General features: G+C 42.2%; 1 protein-coding gene across 1 annotated transcript in view; it reads right to left on the bottom strand.

Moving 5' to 3' along the window:
* The window catches only part of GCLC (glutamate-cysteine ligase catalytic subunit), a gene marked incomplete in the record, with an annotated part of 1,017,552 nt that overhangs the window by 783,784 nt on the left and 214,546 nt on the right, over positions 1-19,222 (bottom strand). Inside the window, 1 exon segment of the mRNA XM_044063752.1 lies at positions 51-109. Within this exon segment, the coding sequence (XP_043919687.1) occupies positions 51-109 (59 nt within the window).

The raw sequence follows: 19,222 nt of genomic DNA, 5'->3' as shown, positions 1-19,222 counted from the left end.
TAAAATGAAGTAGGTAAGAGTTAAAAAAAAATGCACAGGCATTTACTTACTAGGTACATTGATGACAACTTTTTCACCCCTACGGTGGCGAATATTCCTTGTCAAAGTGCTGAAATAAAAATAAACAACATGAAGGATACAACAAAAAGAAGAAAAAAACCCAAAATTCTGGTGGTGTGCAAGCTACTAAAATAAGCTCTTGAAAATTACCTGTATAGTAATACAACAAATAACAGAAGCCAAAAGCAAAAAAACAATGGAGAGGTGGAGGAAAGGCAATTTACCATGTTCTTTCTTTCACATACTTTTGGCAAGTATGTCACATAGCCAGGAAAAGGTATTTCTCATTAGTACTGAATTACTGTACTAAAGCTACAGAAACAAGGCAAAATTAAAAAAGTACTTACTCTGTTTTTCACAGAAAAACTTCACCACTGATTCATCCTAGTTCTTAGTACCCAAACTGCTTTAGTGAAAACTGCAGAATATATAGCGTCAGAACAACATAAAGGCTACAGTGTTCTTTCCTTCTTTATACCCTTCTTGAACACCTTTGGTGTTATTAATCATACTTTGTTCTTGTAGACAGAATCCAAACCACGGACTATACAGCTAATAAAGTGGTTCAAAGTTACCTGAATTACTAAACCAATACTTCACACTGAACTTCTCATTCACTTTTAAAACACTAATACTAGATTGACTGAAGGCAGTATCCTGGACCCATTATTTACCAGATTTACTACTAGTAAGTACAGCCACACAAACTGCTTCAAACTGCAACAAAATGCCAATAATTCCCACTTTAAATCAGCAGTGGCCTTATTACAGTCCACGTCACTTCATTCAACAATTAAGGTCTTGAACCTGGGATGCTATGTTAATAAACTCTGAAAAGAAAACTAAACTCATTGGATTTGTTAAAAGAAAAAACAAGCACCACAACTCCGATCCACATAAACACCACCACCGGAGACACAGTTAACCAACACAAAGTACTAAGGTGTGATCACTGATAGTAAAAGTACGGTTGTGCAAATAAACTTACTGTAATAGCAGATAAAGGAATAATCACAGCTGTAGTAACCTTAGCTATACGGGTTTATATCTTGCTGAGAATATAACAGCCAGGCAGCTTCCAAAACTTAAGGGCACTTTCAACAAGGCCAAACAGCTTGCTCATGCTGAGATGATTAAAAAAGAATGGTTTGGGTGCCAAGCCCTTCAGAGCTTTGATGTCACTAGAGGGAGAATGAGGCTTAATTTCCGAAAAGGACAATGCTAGGAAAATAAATAAATATATGTGCATGCACACATTTTATATATATATATATATATATATATATATATATATATATATATATATATATATATATATATACACACACACACACACACACACACACACACACGCATACACACACACACCTTGTAAAAGCTATCAGGTTTGTTAGGAGCAGAGGACTGAGAATCAGGGGCCACAGAAGCTGCTGAAAATGTATCCAGGAGGGCAAACAAACTGAGGGAACAACAGAAGGCTGAGGAGACTCCATCTGGAGGAGCTCATAATACCTTTTCTGAATATCAGAATCTTAGTGCAATCCCACAAACAATTCCATCATACAGTTAACAGAAGAGTTGCTCCAAAGGGGAATCCGGACTAATAAAATCCTCTTCCTCTGAACCATAGAACAAAGGGCAAAGGATCTGAGAGGAGTAAGCAAGGGACTCTTCCCCCAGAATCCTGATCCTCATCTGAGGAGTCCAATAGCCTGGGTCCTTTAAGGGGAGTGGAAGACCAGGAAGAGTTAGGCACAGACATCCCTTGAAGAGGCTTTAAAGCCATTAAAACATTAAACAACCCCAGAGTAAAATCCCAACATTCCTGCTGTGGATCCTTAACTACAGGGGAGATATGGTTGTTTTTTTTTTTGTTTCGTTTTTTTTGTTTCATTTTCTGCAGGAAGTCTGCCTGAAACATCTTTGGAGGTTTAGACCCGTGCCGACACTCAGTAAACATAGTATGGATCTCTTTCCTCACTCAGATCTGTGGAATCCCCCTTGGTCACTCGGATATAATCAGTGGAGGTTCCCCCTCAATGTCTGAAGCTGGCCTTCAACAGAGTTGCAGAAGAGGAATCTGAGGAAACTACTGGATGATCCTCTGGACCTTCACTAGCTTTGAGAGAGATGTCCAGGGAAGGCTGGACAACAGCCATATCAGACCTAAATTTTTAGCCTTTTTCTTGACCCATGGCTGACCTTCAGGACAGATGGACTTTGCTACAGCACCTTAAGCCAACAGCTTAAGACATTGGTTTTCAAGGTAAACAGATAAGGAGGTAAGACGACTATGTAGGATCTTAAGAGACAAACAACTGGCAGATAGAACACTGTTATGAGAAACACCCAAACAGAAGAGATACAGATTGTGATGGTCTTTATGGGGAAATCTGCCTCCCACATTGACATTTTCCCTTTCTGGATGACAAACTCAACCAACACTAAATAAAAAAGAAAGATTAAAAATAAACCCCAATAGGGCACTTATCTAAAACACAGCTTGGTAACCAGCAAATCAGAAAGGCATTCATACCAACATTCAATTATGGCATATGGACTGGCAGCAAAGAAGTTCTGAGCATGTGTGTCTGTATGTCACATTTATGCCCTACATCATGCATGGGGAGCATGCATGTGACGCACAATGCCTTTAAGTATTAAAGCCTTTGGTATACTGGCTGGATGTTGGGCTATCCTTGGCAGGAGAACCCTTTGATTATGAATACTGCAACAGTGACATGGATGGAAATCCTGAGAAACACTAGCCCTAAAAAGGTGAGGGTTCCTGCCTTGGCAACAACTAGAAAATCTTTTCCATTTGCCAATATATGACTTTCTAGTAGCAGACTTTCTCGCCTCATTTAATACCTGCTATGCATCTTCAGAAAATAGGTGTCTAACAGACATTAAGACTGTATCATCCAGGCAGCTAGCTGCAGCAGTGTGGGGTCGAGGTGATATCAAACATCCCTTGTCCTGTATGTACAGGCTGTGAGGGAGCATGTGGTAATTGCCCCTGATCATTTCCAAAAAAGGAGAACCTATATTGCCTGGGCCAGAAGGGAAAGTCTTTCTGAATCTACAGAATTACAATAGATATTGGATCCAAAAGCATACACTAGATCCAAAACTATACAGAAACATTCTGGTCCAAGGAAACACACAAACATTGGTCTCCCAGGCCTTCTTGCATGGAGTCCTGGAGCATAATAATCACCAACTGATTATTTTAAGTGTAGGCAAAAAGATCTGTTTGAGATGTTCTCCACAGATGCATCAATTCCTGCAAGACCCCCTGATTCAATTTTCATTTGCAAGGGTCTGTCCTGGTCCTTCTCAGCTTGTCCATCACATAATTATGCTCTGACAGTTTGCAAGATGCCTGTAGAGTGATATTGTGCTGAAAAACTGTACGTCAGGTTACCATGAATAGTCTGCACAGAGGGTAAGAGCTGATCTCTCTTTTTTATGCACCACATCCACTCATTGCCACAATTAGCTGTAAGTAGTAGTCAGAGAAGGCTCAAGAACAACAAAGACCAGGCTGAAGACCTGGAAGTTGACTACAGAGAAAGCACAACAGTTCAAGGAATTACTCAGGGCTCTGGTACTTTAAGAAGAATAGGTGGAATTGAAGAAGAATGGCAGTGCCTCACAACAGCATGTGTAATAACTACAAAACAGGTTATGTGGCAGAACCAGGTATGGAAATAAGGCAAATAAGGAAGGGTGGTGGAACACAGAAGTCCAGGAAGTCATGAAAAGAAAGGAGTGCAGGAAAAAGTGGGAAATAGAAAAGACAGACCAGGCTAGGCAGGAATACTGGTTAGCTAAGAAAGGAGTTGCAATAGCAATGAACAAGGCACCAGAGGCACTCTACCAGCTTCTGCAAAGTAACTCAGTAGATGACAAAAACTACATCTGTTTGCACGGCAAAGGTAGAAAGACAAGGAAGACTGTCAGATAACCTTCATAGAGATAACAGCAACATCCTCCTCACCTGTTCACAGGACATCTAAGGTAATGGAAGGAGTTCTTCCTGCAGCCTCTGAATGAAGAAAACCCACAGAAGCTGTACTGCCCCAGGCACAGCCTACAATGAGAGAAAAGGAGGAGCCCCATATAAAAGTACGAACAGTTCTAAGTAAAATGAAGTCAAGGAAAGCGGCAGGCTCAGATGAGGTCACAGCAGATATGATAAAGATGTGGCGTGAGATAGGGGAGAAATGGCTTCTGAAGGCATGGAGAGCAAGGTGTACCTCAGATTACTGGAGAATACGCATACTAGTGCCAATATTCAAGAACAAAGGGGACGTTCACAACTGTGGTCACTGCAGAGGTATCAAACTCCAGTCACATAGCATAAAAGTTCTGCACAGGATGACTGACAAATGAATATGCAGAGTAGTAGCATGCAAGATGGGAGATGAGCACTGCTGATTTAGATCAGGATGCAGCACAACTGACCCAGTGTTTGCAGTCAGATAGACAGAAAAGCTAGAAATGAGGAAAGAGTCCAACTGGACATTGCTAGACTTGGAGGAAGCATATGATAAAGTCCCAAGAAAGCTGAGATGGTCAATCCTGTGGTAGTTCAAAGTCCCGAAACATTAGGAGAATTAGTGCAAGCTATGTAAAAGGACTTAATGACTCAAGTGCTAACAGCGTTTAGTCTCACACAGGGATTGACGGTGGGAGGGTATGTGCATGAAGGTTCAGCTCGGAGCCCACTGATGTTCATACTGGTGATGGACTACATTAGCAAACAGGTCGGTGGAGATACATCGACAAAGCTGCTCTATACAGACAATGCGGAATTACAGGCAAACTAAGCAATAACTTCAGCAAAGGGCAGAGGAATAGAATGCAAAACTGAAGGCACATGTGATTAAGCTGAGTGCAGATAAGACAATTTTAGTCACAGCAAAAGGTGGAAATCAGACAAAGCTGAAAATTGAGAATAGCAGGGAAAAAGTACAATTGTGTACCTAACATAAATGTAGATGTTCGAGTGTATTCACTGTTGCAGTCATTACACTTGGGTTATCCGCCGGCAGGCTACCCGCAGTCGGCCCGAGTTCCAAAGTCTTGGTCCGGCGTCGGTTGCTGTCGCCTCTTCCCTGACATCAGTGCACCAAGGGTATAAAAGATGCAACAGATGCCATTTTCTTCAGTCTTTCTTGCCCCAGATAGGAAGGCTGGAAAAATAAAATTATGCCAAAAAGCATGCATGTACTAATATAAACATTTCCTTCATCTACAAGCAAATACACCACATAGGTTGTATAGAGTTGAGAAGTACAGACAAGTCCCAGCAAAGTAAAGGGGGATGGTGGGTGGGTAACCTGGACTGCAACAGTGAATACACTCTAACATCTCCATTTATGGTAGGTACACAACTGTACTATGTTCATCGTGTTTCACTGTTGCAGTCATTACACTTGGGTTGAATCCCAAAGCTGAGGTTGGGCGGCTGGGTCTAGATTGGATTTGGAGAGGCTACCAGGCCCTGCAGGACTGCAGTGGCAAAGCCTGCTCTGGATTTAGACTAGAGAGGCAAGTGGTAGTGCTTGGTGAAAGTGTGCACTGAGCTCCAGGTTGCAGCTTCTAAAATGTCTTTGGTTGATACTCCTCTGAGAAAGGCTGCTGAAGTGGCTGTTGCTCTGGTAGAATGTGGCCTAATGACCTTGGGTACTGATTTGCCATGTTGTGCATAACAGAAGCGGATGCAGTATCCTATCCATTTTGAAATTGTCTGCTTTGTGATAGGTTTTCCTTGTGATCCTGCAGCATAGGCTACAAACAGTTGCTCAGTTTTTCTGAAAGCTTTTGTTTTGTCCAAGTAGAATCGTAGCTGTGTATATCCAAAGCGTGCAAAGCGTGCAGAAGTCTCTCCCCTTTATTCTGGGGATTTGGGTAGAAAGTTGGTAAATGAATGGTTTGGTTCAGGGCCACATTGGAAACTACTTTGGCATGAATGTTGGGTTTGTCCTGAGAGAAACCCTGTCCTGGTGAAAAATTATGAAAGGTTCCACAGCCATTAATGCCTGTAACTCTGACACTCTTCTTGCTGAAGTTATTGCTAGGAGCACAGCAGTTTTCCATGATAAGAATTTTATATCAGCTGTGCTGGTTGGTTCAAAAGGAGGCAGTGTGAGTTTTTCTAAAACAAAATTGAGATCCCAAGTTGGTACTGGTGCTCTCTTTGGGGGTCTTATGTTTTTTGCCCCTCTGAGGTACTGTCCTAGTAGAGGATGTGAAAAAATTGGAGGTTCCATATTGTAATGAGCTGAAATGGCAGAGGCATGGATTTTAATTGATGAGAAAGATAGGCCTTTGTCCAGCATCTCAGTTAGGTATTGTAAAATCTGAGGTATATTTGGAACAAGTGGGTCGAACCCTTGTGCCTGGTTCCAAGCACAGAATCTCTTCCATTTTTCTGTATAAGATTTCCTAGTGCTGGGCCTCCTGGCTTCTAAAATGACATCCATACCAGCTTTAGTGAGAGGTGCAGTCTGAGTGGCTACATTATCTGCCATGCTGTCAGATTTAAGGTTCTGAGTTGACTGTGCAGAATCTGATTGTTTTATTGAGTCAGAAGAAGAGGAATTTGAGGTAAAGGCCAAGTTGGGCCCTGAGACAAGCTCTTTAGGATTGGGTACCAGTGCTGGCGTGGCCATTCTGGGGCAATCAGGATAATTTTTGGCCTTTCTTGTCTGACTTTTAGGAGCACTTTAGTAAGAAGAGGCATTGGTGGGAAGGCACAGACTGTCAGAGCTTTCCAGCTGAATGACAGAGCATCCACTTTCCATGCTTGAGAGTGAAGTTCTTGTGCAGAATTTCTGTAGTTGGCAATTGTGAGGGGAGGCAAAAAGATCTATGTCTGGGCGTCCCCATTTCCTTGTTATCATGCTGAACACCTGTGGATTTTCCATTCGTGAGGGTCCATGAGATTTCTGCTTAGTTCGTCTGCCAGTGTATTTTTTGTTTATGGCAGGAATTGTGCCTGGAGATATACCTGATAGGTTAGTGCTGTGTTCCACAAGGTCATGGCTTGCCTGCATAGGGGGTAGGAATGTGTGCCCTCTCGCTTGTTTATGTACCACATAACTGTGGTATTGTCCGTCTTTATTAGTAGATGTCCTGGATGTAGTAGGTCCTCGAAAGCTGTCAGGGCATTCTGTACTGCTAGCATCTCTTTCTGATTGATGTGAAGATGCATTTGTTCCTTGGGCCACGTGCCCTGAATACATTTCCCTGCCATATGTGCCCCCCAGGCATAAACCGATGCATCCGTTGTTATTGTCTGCCTGGCTATGGGTAAGGTGAAAGGCTGTCCCTTGTTGTGGTGACAGGCCTGGGACCACCATCGAAACTCCTGTTCTAGGCAAGGAATTAAAGTTAGGATTGTCTCCATGCTGTGACAATGTTGAGTCCAAACACTTTTTAGATACCATTGTAGTTTCCTCATATGCAGTCTTGCATATGGAATTAGTAGAATGCAGAACGCCATGAAGCCCAGGGTCTGCAGAATTGTTCTTGCAGGGAGCTGGGTCTTTGTTGCCATCAGCTGAAAGTATTGAGTCAGTTGCCTTTGTTTGTCTGGCGTGAGATAAGCCATCTGGGCAGTTGTATTTAAGCTTGCACCCAGGAATATTATCTCTTGAGAGGGTACTAGTTTTGATTTCTTTTCGTTTACTGTGTACCCTAGGCAAATTAGTAATCTTTTTACAAACACCAGATGCTTTAGTAGAATGTCCTTGCTCTCTGCTTGAATAAGGCAGTAGTCCAAGTAGGGATATATCTGAATTCCGTTTTGTCTGCAAAATGCAATTACTAGTGCCAGGCATTTTGTGAAGACCCTGGGCACAGTAGATAAGCCAAAGGGCAGTGCAGAGAATTGGTAATGCATTGAGCCTGCTATGAATCTGAGGTATCTTCTGCAAGTTTGTCTGATTGGGACATGCAGGTATGTCTCCTTGAGGTCCAAAGTAACTAGCCAAGCCTTCTTGCCCAGCATGGGTAGAAGCTGCTGTAGTGTTAACATTTTGAATTTTGGAATATCCAGGAAAGTATTTAGGATTGACAGGTCCAGTATTGGTCTCCAGGCTTTGTCCTTTCTGGGTACTAAGAAAAGTCTTGAGTAAAATCCTTGCCCCTGTTCTTGCTGTGGTACTCTTTAAATTGCTCCCATGTCCATGAGAGCAGCAATTTGTTTTTGCGCCTCTGCCCATTGGTTCTGTGGCAGGTCTGGCATACCTCTTGATTTTGGTAGCGTGTGAAAGTGGAACCTGTAACCTTGAGAAACAATATTCAGTACCCATTTGTCCTGGGTGATTATGTGCCATTTTTTTGAGAAAAGGGCTAGTTTTCCCCCTAGGGGTGCTGCCAAAAGGTTAAGTGCTTGGCATCTGTAGAGGGAAGTCATTGGGACTGTTTCCTGTAAGGTTGTGATTTGTCTTCCCCTCCTTTGGGGGCTGAAGTACCCCATTGTTTAGGTCTGTAGGAGCCTTGGGGCTGAGATCTGCCTCTTGGGCGTCTGTATCTGCCTCTTTGTGGCCTGTCTGACACTGGAAAGGACCATTTTTTTGAAGGCCAGTTTCTGCTAAACCTGGGTGGTTGAACCTGTAAGAAATCCTTTACTGTTTGCATTGATTTTGCTTTATCCTCCATTTTCTTTAACACCTCTTCTGCCTTAACAACAAACAAAGTATCATGCTGTAGTGGAGCATCCAATAATTTAACTTTAACATAGTCAGGTAAACTTTGTCCTTTCAACCAAGCATGCCTTCGAATAACAGAGCCTGTAACTGCGGCTCTACAAGAAGCCTCTAATGAATCAAAACCACATTGTAAAGTATGCTTTCCCACTTGTTCAGCTGCATGCAATAAATCCTGCACTTCCTTACTGTCAGGACTTTGAGATTGAAACCATTTTCTGCTTTAACAATGACATGAGATACTGTTGATATTTAAGCATGTGAAACTGGCAATTTAAAGCCCTTACAGCTAAAGTAGCAGAAGTGTAAACTTTTTTCCCCATCTGTCCAGAGCTCTGGAATCTCTATCCGAGGGGACAAGATCTTTAGCAGTGGAAGCCTTAACCCCTTTAGGACCCTGAGAAATTGTTTCTGGGTCTGCAGCAGGGTTTTTGTAAAGAAATTTATGAGAGTCAGGGACCCTGTAGTACCTGTCTGGCTTGACTGGTGCAGGGGGTAAAGAATCAGGAGTCAGATTGGATTCAGAAAAAACATCATCAACAATATCAAAAGCACAGGGGGAATAGCCAGGGGCCTGTGCTGGGGCAATAAAAGAAAGTCTCTGAGCCTTTTCTTGGATTCTGAATAATCCTGGCTCTCCCAATGGAAATGCTCCCTCATGGTGTGCAGGGTTTCCCCAAAAGAATAATCCTCAGGAGGAGAGGCTGAAGGTATAGACTCTTCTGCATCAGAGTCCTCATAGGGAGGGAGAGAGTATCCCTGATCAGAAGAGGAATCAGAAGAAATAGAAACCTGGTCAGAGGAATTATAGCCAGTGTCTTGCCTAGGCCTTTTGTCAGGAGGGGGATGGGAACCCGTAATTAAGTCTTCATCCATTTTAAGCATCTGTTTCTTTGGCATGGATGGCTGTTCAGTAGAATGCTGTACTTGTTTCTTTGTCTTTAATGGTGTTTTTAACTTTACCTTGGCTGCTGTAGTGGGCTTAATTGTAAGTTGTGAAGGTCTGAAAACACCCTCAGAAGCCGATGCCTTCTCAGCAGCTCCAGACCCATCTGAGGCAATAGTTTCCGTAGGCCCAATACCTTGAGTTTCCATAGGCCTCGGTGTCTCCACGTGGCTGTCGGATAGGGCCTGTGGCTCTGAGGTAGCGGGTGTCAGGGGCTGCGAAAGCGCCTCACTGAGAACCGGCGAGTGGCCTATAAGAGGCTTCGTCAGTTTTGGACCTCGGATGCCTGTCCTTTTCTTTGTCTTTGCGTTTTTTATAAATTCCAGTCGTCGGTTGTTCCGATGGCATTATGTAATTAAACCTTCGGCCAAAATAATGTAAAGCAAAATCAAACCAACGTTTAATAGTGCGTTTGTTGAATCTAGCACAAAACTGACAACTAGTAACGTCGTGGTCAGGGCCTAGGCAAAGAATACAGTAAGAGTGAAAGTCCTTATGAGGTATTTGCTTCCCACAAGAAATACAATTATTAACTTTTACTGACATCGGTCTGGAGCATGAAAAAGTTTCTCCAACGGGGTACTTAGCTTTATTGAAGACTTCGGTTCTGAAACTCAATTTCGAAAATCTCAGGAGTCGGCCGACCGGCACTTGCGAACTGCTTTTGCTTCAGGCACCGCGCGGCAAGAAAGACTGGAGAAAATGGCGTCGGTTGCATCTTTTATACCCCTGGCGCACTGACGTCAGGGAAGAGGCAACAGCAAACCGACGCCGGACCAAGACTTTGGAACTCGGGCCGACTGCGGGTAGCCTGCCGGCGGATAACCCCAAGTGTAATGACTGCAACAGTGAAACACGATGAACATCAGTGGAACAGGTTAACAGATTCAAATATCTGGAAAGGGGTGGTTGAGGAGAAGGGAAGTCTGAATGAGAAGGTCAAAGCTAGAATCAGAGGGCTGCAGGCAAATGGCACTTAGTGTCAGATGTAGCATATGACAGAAGAATGTCAAAGTAGCTGAAAAGAAAGGGGTGCTAAACAGTGGTGTGACCAGTACTACTGTATGGTACAGAAACCTGGGCAGTACTACTGTATGGTACAGAAACCTGGGCAGTAAAGGCAGAGCAGTTGAGGAAGCTAGAGGTGATGTAGATGAAGTGCCCGAGACAGGTAAGTAGGATGCACACTGTGGGACAGACAAAAATGATATAACAGTAGAAGCCAAAACAGCTTTAATTGCAGGAAAGGTCAAAGAGAACAGATTGCGGTGGTTTGGGTACATGTGCAGAAAGCAAAAGACAATCTGGTGAAGAAAATTTGGAACAGAAAAGAAGAAGAAAGCAAGAAGAAAGGAGAGCATCCAGCAAAGAGGTGGATAGCTTGTGGGACAGAAGACCTGTGACAGTCAGGTATGAGTACTGAAGAAGGTAAGACAGTGGCACTGATTAGAGATGGTGACACTTGACATGACACCCCAACTCCATGTAGAAAATGGGAAATGGGATGATGACGATGACTGTAGTGTTACCTGTAAACTCTTGTAAAGGTTCTGAGGACCATAGATGTTGAGACCATTTATAAGTGCCAACATCTCTTTTACATTATGCACTTTGGTCTGCCTTTTCTATTCCAAAGACCGTGCGCTCCAAGCAATGTCTAAGGCGTCAGTTGTGTTAGACTATGCTGGACATGGAAGTGAATATGGGAGACCTAGAGTTTGATAGATTTGGTCGCTTCACTAAAAAAAGAAGAAGGTTAGGGGATGCTGATGTGGACAGACAGACTTCAGGTAACACAAGATATTCCTTATGTGAAAGCTTGTTAGAGGAGTCATAAAAATCATACAATTCATGAGACCCAAAATCCTGAGATATCCCCTCACTAAGACAAAAGTCTGCATGGAGAAAATCAGAAATAGATCTAGATACAGATCTACTATTCCACGTGGAAGAAAATCTTTTTCAATTGAGCCATCTAGAAGATACCCCAAGAAAACAATCTTGCGAGGAGGAGTCAAAGAAGACTTCTGCATATTTTCCTGAAGCCCCAGTCTGTGTAGGAGATCCCTCACCTAGCGGAGAGATTCCCGACACTTAGGAAAAAGACTACAAATATAAGCAAGTTGTCTAAATAAGGAAAAATATGAATATCTGCAGTCTGCAACAAGAGCTAGGCCATTTTTTGTGAAAACCCTTGGAGTAGTGGACAGACCAAAAGGTAATGCAGAGAATTAATAGTGATCCAGACACAGAAAACCTTAAGTTACATCTGAAATCTGGACTTACAGGAATGTGATGACATGCATCTTTTACATCTAATGTCAACACAAAATTCAAATAGGGAATGAGCGGTAACAAACAGTGACGGGATAACATTTTGAATTTGGGCATTATCACAAACAGGTTTAGAAAGTAAAGATCCAGAACTGGTTTCCACAAATCTTCTTTCCTTAGCACCAGAGACATTCTTGAATAAAACTCTCCTAAGTCAATGAGAAGGTACCACTTCTGTCACCCCAAGAAGGTACCACTTCTGTCACCCCAAGAGACGGCTTAAGTACAAGGCGGAAATGAGAAGCTGGATTGATGGATGAGGTGGAAGCCCTTGAAAGGGAGGAAGGGGAGACTTCCACTGCCACCTGTAACCTTGACGAATTACTTATACAACCCATCTATCTGTAATATTTGTTTCCAGAGAGAGAAATGGAGTTTCAGACTTTCTGGCAGGAACAGTGTTTTTTCATACTAGGAGAGGGAGGGGAGTATTGTAGACAGACTTGCACTGTTATTTATTCTGGGGGGGGGGGGTATTCCTTTCTTTTAGGAACCTTCCAGCCATTGCTTTTTAAACATTTGCTTACCAGCTGCTTACTGCATTTATTTTGCTTTTTGAAAAAGGTTGTAGGGTAGCATTAAACTCCTTGAATTAGCTTACCTCTCCCATCGCACCTTTTAAGGACTTTTGCAGCAGATGGTCCAAAAACGAACACTGTCTACATAAGATTTCAACTTCAACATCTTCTGGAAGATTTTGAGTACCAGCCAAGGAAACTTTAAGACATTTCCAGTGGCCACAGCTCTGGTGGCATCAACAAAATCATAAGCACATTTCAAACAGTGGGTAGCCACTTGAGACACAGAAGCAGTTAAGTTGCACAAAGAAGTATTCTTCTTAGAAGTGGAAACAGGTCAGGTGCCGTAACATTAACCATGTTCTGAAAAGAAGTAAACATGAACTTTAACATACCAGCTTGGCAGCTGAGAATCCTAATAAGTGTTGCAGAAGACTATACTTTTCCCCCCAGATCTATCAAAAGACTCCCCATCCCTGTCAGAAGGTGAGGGACTAGTATTAACCAGATGTTTATCAGCTAGGTTCTCTAGAGCTCCAGTAGACAGAGGCAGACTATAAATGCTTGACCACCCATGCAAAAGCTTACATATGCTCTTTAACATAACACTAGGAAATCAACCTTGTCAGATATGCTTGGGAAGCATGGTTGGGCAGGTATGTTAGCGTAGTAATCACCTATGAACCTATAATAATTGATGGGTCTAACCTGGGATTACTATATAAAACTTGTATGATTGACTAACTTTGCACAATCGGTCTGTTTTTGGGAGCAAAATCGGACTGTGTTCTTGGGAGCAAAAAACTGGCTTACATGCAATTTAGAGACCGACACAAAATCATCTTCCAATGCTGAAAGCACAGGAGGAACAGGAGTCGGTTCAAGAAAATCCAGTTAAAATAAATCAATTCTTCTTTAGGGACTGGGAATGCTATGTTCCCAATGAAACAACTAATGCATTCTTGAAATAGTTTCATAAAAAAAGAATTCTTCAAATGGAGCAGCAGAGGCCACACACTATATTTTGTCTCCTCAGGTTTCTTATTCTGGGTAATCTAGTCCTTCATTATCATTTTGTGGTTCAGCTTCATGAACATCTTCAGACAATGAAGTACACCAGAAACAGCTGAGACTGAAGGGTTAACATCCCAAATTAAACACTGAGCTAAGACTGAAATAAACCATTTCTGTCCAAAGTGACTCAAACAGGAGAAAATCTAAGAATACATTTTTGATTTTTTGATAGAAATTTCTGAAGAAACAGACCCACTTCTGACACTAAAAACCTCTCGAGTGATGGGTATAACATTCGGCTAGGTATGGAGCTATTCCCTGCCCCTTTCCCTGGACTGACAAGAGTATCTCTCCTTTACCTCCCAAGGACACTCTGACAACTGCAGAGGATGTGTCGAACAGCCAGTCCACGTGGCTGTTGGGTCTACAACAGAGAGAGACAAGAAAAAAAGATGAATACTCTGAAGAACCAGAAACGGTCACAGCAGTCACCCTTCTGCAGCTGAGGCACCTTATCAGCCTGCCATAGTGGCAAAGGTTGTTCCTCAATTTTCTTCTTTTTATGACAGAAGGAAGAACTGAGGAACTAAAAGGAAGTTCCATGGTAAAGCCGAAAAAAGATGTCCAATTTTTAGTGATGCTAGCAGTAATACTCAGTAAAAGTAAAAACATAACTTCTTCCACAAGCAAAAAAAAAAATAGTAAAGAGCACTTTAAACTCGTACTCCAGTCTCCAAAAAATAAAATAACATAAATTTTAACTCAGAAAAATAGTTTTAAATTCGGTTAAACAATTGTTTCCACAAAAATAAAAAGAACGCTTCTGTTTAAGTTACTAAAAGTTATGTGACAGTCAATAAAACACTTTCATAGCTTAAAAAATATATTTGCACAGAAAAAGTTAAATTTCTGTCATAAAAAGAAAATGTAGAAGATTTTCTTCCCAAAGGAAACTTATCTGCCCAGTAATGGAAAGCATTAATCGACCATTAATCCCTGAAAGCCTTGAAGAGGAGAGGTCTTTGGTGAGAGGAAAGCTCTGAAGAGCTTGGTGCCCATACCGTGCTTTGTAGTCAGCTTAGATCAAGATGGCTAACGTTTGGGTGTGTGGAAAGTGTCCTGAAGCTTTAGAAGTTGGCCAGCTGACATATCCATAGCACGATATAACCCATTTAGCTAAGACTAAGGCTACTATAGCAGTGATCATAATGAAGAACATCTTGCATTCTCTGAACATGTTGATCATACTGTGCAGAATTTTCATTAAAAGGCTTACTGCTCTGTACAGAATCAAGCATAGTCTGGCACCATCATCAGAAAGACCCCGTTCAACCCCTATTGTAAGAACAGACAGCCATAGGCAGTCTTAACAAGATCACTTTTCAAAAGTTAGAACTCTCATATTACAAAATAGTCACATTTGTAGCCCTACCACTACATAACCTGCATACATGTGACATTTCCAACAGCCTGTGATGGATGTTCTTCACTGATGCACTAAATTACATCAACCTCACATTTATCCATAGAATTGTATACAGCTGCAAATGCCCCACACTTTTTTTCTGCTCACTCATAACAAATAAAAAAGCTTTGAGGCCCTTACATCATCCAATAATAAGCTGCTGATAGCGAAAAAGTACCTCAAAAACAGGTGACTGAGCACCAAGTAACATTTTACCACAATTGTGAAAATTAGCACATCAGCATTTACATGAAATACATAATTTTACACCCTTCAGTTATTCTCATTAACGGTAATATATAATTACTGTCCATGGGGTGGGGTAAGGCAAGTCTCTAACCAAATGGAATAGGTTATTTTGAGCATAAAAAGGGAAATTAGCTAGACTTAAAAATGGCCCACAAGGGTAGCTAGCCGAATACTTACTTACGAACCTATTCCACCTAATGTGGTGCAATCTAGTACTTACCATATCTCAGGGATTACCATATTCATATAATACACAACCTTCAGACATGTCATACTTTCTGCCTCCTCCTCCTGTTTTTATACATTTATTTCATCCCTGCGAAGCCCACCTATTCACCATCCCTTGTACCTCTCTCCCTAGCTCTTCTTTTCTACTTCTTCCATCTCTAACCTAGATGCACTCGTCTCCTCCCGGTTTTCATGTAAATATATACACAATCCAGCTGTGTATGGCCTTATCATAACAGTAGATGTCCAACTGGTCACTGTTGCAGTATTAGTGACTGGTGGGATATGCAGCCAAAGACAGCCAAACATCTTGCTAGCATACCAAAGTCTGGGTGCCCTCTCCTTACACTGTGCATCCAATGCATGAACTCAACCCAATGGATTCAGAGGTACACAAGGAACATACAGATGTGAAGCACCTCAGGAGTTTCTTGCCTCAGGTAAGTGCTGAAACAGAAGTACAGACAACTATAAACGTATGTTGTTTGTCTTTTCGGCTTTTCCCGGTAAGGGGTCGCCACAGCGGAACTCCGGTCCGCTAATGATTGGCAGTAGATTTTTATGGTGCCGAGTTGTCAGCCCGACGCCTAACCTTCAGCGAAGGAACACCCATTCACGCATGTCTTTCGGAGGCCACGCGACCGCGGGGAGGACATGCAGACTCCACACAGAAGGCACTCCCCGTACACTAGCTGAGAATCGAACAGGAGAACCTCTTGCTGTGAGGCAACAATGCAACCACTGTACCACCGCGGCTTTTCACTATAAACGCATGTACAAGTTAAAAAAAAAAAGGTGGAAAATAACGTACCTCAGCCCAAAAAAAAAGGAAAAGAAAAGGGGGAAGGAGAGAGGGATGCAATACTCCAACAATGATTAGTCAGATATCCATAGCCGCTGGCCTTAGGCATAGGCCAATTAGGTGGCCGCCTAGGCTGCTGCTCTATCAGGGGCGCTTTTCCTGTAAACTGGATGGTGTAATTAGACCAGGATAGGGACACCCAGTAGTGTGTGGAGGGGCACTGTGGAGCCCTTTTGCCCAGGGCACCACTTCACCTAAGGCCAATTCTGCAGATATCTACTTGTATGGTAAATTGTTACACAAATATACTATGTCCTTCACTGATCACTGATGGTGTATTACTTACACAGGAGGGATTCCTAAAAGTTGTCTAAGAATACAGGGATAAGGAAATCTGAACAAGACTATGATCTAAAAAAAGACTCGGCAATACTGACCTAGCCAGCCCTGCTCCATTTCTATAGAAAACATCCATCTTGTAATAGTTTGGTCTTCATTTCACATCTTTACAAACAGATGTTTCAAGAGGAGATCTGGAATCCAGACCCTTGAAGAAAGCCCCTGAGGAATCAGCAGCTCTACCAGAGTGTGCTTTAACTTGATCTTGAAATTGTTTACTATGAAAGTAGTAACAGAAAGGGAAAGCCTTGGATATCCCATTAGAAAGACTGTCAGTAAATGAGAACACCAAGGTTTTGTCCTGGAAAGAAACAAAAAGTTGATCAGACCTTCTGATTGACTTTGATTTGTCCTAGTAAAATCTGAGCTGCTTATGCACATCCAGGAGAAAGTAGGATCCTCCCCACTTTATTCTGAGAAGGAAAAAAAATGTAGGCAAGTTAATGGCCGGATTTAAAGAGAGCTCATTAACTTTATGCATAAGAAAAGGATTAGTACAAAGAGTAACCCTATCCCAACAAAACATGAAAAAGGAAGGAGTAGTCAAAGGCTTGAAACTCTGATACCCATAAGCCATTGATAGCATTGTTTTCAAAGTACAAAACATAAAAGGAGGATGAGATGTGACAAGCTTTTCCATTACACAGATCAAGTTCAAAAAAGGAGGGAAAGCCCTTCACAGTGTCTAATGTAGAGAACGCTCTTCAAAAATTGCTTGAGCTCAAATTGAGATTAAAAAAGCGGTTGAGTCAGAGGCAGGAAAGCAGAGATGGCTGCCAGATGTGCAATAACAGAAGAGAATGCCAGCCCAGCTTTGAGTAACGCAGAGAAATAAACCAGAATATTAGGAACACCCAGTTGACAAGAGTCCTGATTCTTTATTTTGCACCAAAAGGAAAATCTCTTCCATTTGAAAACATTAGCTTTCTTAGTATTTGGTTTTCTAGTCTCCTGTAAAGCCTAAGCATGTCCTCAGAAAATTGGTGCCTAAAAGGAATTAAAATTCAATCACCCAGAATCAGGTTCAAAGTGTCTAGACTGAGGTGAATTAAAGAACCTTTACTCTATGTAAACATGTCTATCCTGTGAGGCAACATGTGATGATTGACACCAGTCTGATGAAAGAGAAGGGGTACCAATCCTCCCTGGTCCAAAATGGGGACACCAATGAGATTAAGATCTGTCCTTCTTGATGCACAGAATGACTTTGGGAATCAAAGGAAGTGGACAGGAAGCATAAAAGGCTCTTCCTTTCCCAAAGAAAGCTGAATGCATCCATTCTCCATGCTTGGGAGTATGGTAGTACGTAGCAAAACGGCCTGAGCTGTCTGTTGTGTATGGAGGGGTTGGCAGGGTGGCCTAATGGTTAAGGTGTTTGCCTTACAAACACAAGGTGCAGGGTTTGAGTCTCACAAGGGATAATTGGCTAGGCTTACAATGGCTCGCAAGGGCACTTAGCCTAGTACTAATCTATGAATCTATGAATCTATGGAAGTGAAAATATCTATTAGTGGAGTACCCCACCAAGGCACAATGTATGGAAAGACAGTACAGTTGTGTAAAATCTTACCATAACAGTAGACGTCCTCTTCACTGCCGCAGTATTCATAACCTAAGGGATCTTCTGCCGGGAATAGCCCAGTGTCTGGGCCAGTATACCAATGCCTTTAGTACTTCTAGGAGTTCTATTTCACACTTATGCTCCCTGTGTAAGGCATAGGGCATGAAAGTGATGTACGGACACAAACTCAGAAATGGAAAAAGTCCCAGGAGGAACAGAATGTCCCTATGGGCAAGGAAAAACATGTGCATCCAGAAGTAGAAAAAGGAGAAGAGCTCCTTGGGTAGGAGTAGAAGGCTACAGCAGAGGGGGCAGGAAGGAGGGAATGAATACTGCAACAGTGAAGAGAAGAACATCTACTGTTATGATAAGATTTTACAAAACTGTACTATGTCCTTCCATATCACTGCTGAATTCATAAACTAAGGGACAGTATAAAAGCTGAAGAAACCTGGAAGGCTTGGTAACCAGCACAGCAGAAGGGTGTTCAGACTTGACGTTCAACAATGGCATTTGCACTGGCGCCAAAGAAGTTCTGAGTGAGTGCATCAGTATGTCACAATTATGCCCTACGCCTTGTGTGTGCACGATGCCTGCAAGTACTAAAGGCTTTGGTATACTGGCTGGACATTGGGATATTCTTGGCAGGAGATCCCTTAGGTTATGAATACTGCAACAGTGACATGAAAGGGTATATCTCTGTTTAGTAGCCACTCATTCGGGTCTGCTCTGGATCTGTTCAAAAATTTGCTACCATGCTTCTCCCCAAGGGGCCTGGAGAAAGCTTTGCTGATGTACCACATATCTGTGGTGCTGTCTGTGAAGATCTCAAACTTTCTAATTTTCTTTTAATTTTTTCTGTAAATGTATCTCAATACTGTATTGCTGTTTTGCTATGGATTTCTTTAAATTGCATATGGTCT

The sequence above is a fragment of the Protopterus annectens genome, chromosome 2.part2 (genome assembly GCF_019279795.1).
Source record: "Protopterus annectens isolate FY-2018-M chromosome 2.part2, PAN1.0, whole genome shotgun sequence".
NCBI classification, from domain to species: Eukaryota; Metazoa; Chordata; order Ceratodontiformes; family Protopteridae; genus Protopterus; species Protopterus annectens.
Note: the sequence above shows the minus strand (reverse complement) of the source record. Positions and strands in the feature narration are given on the sequence as shown.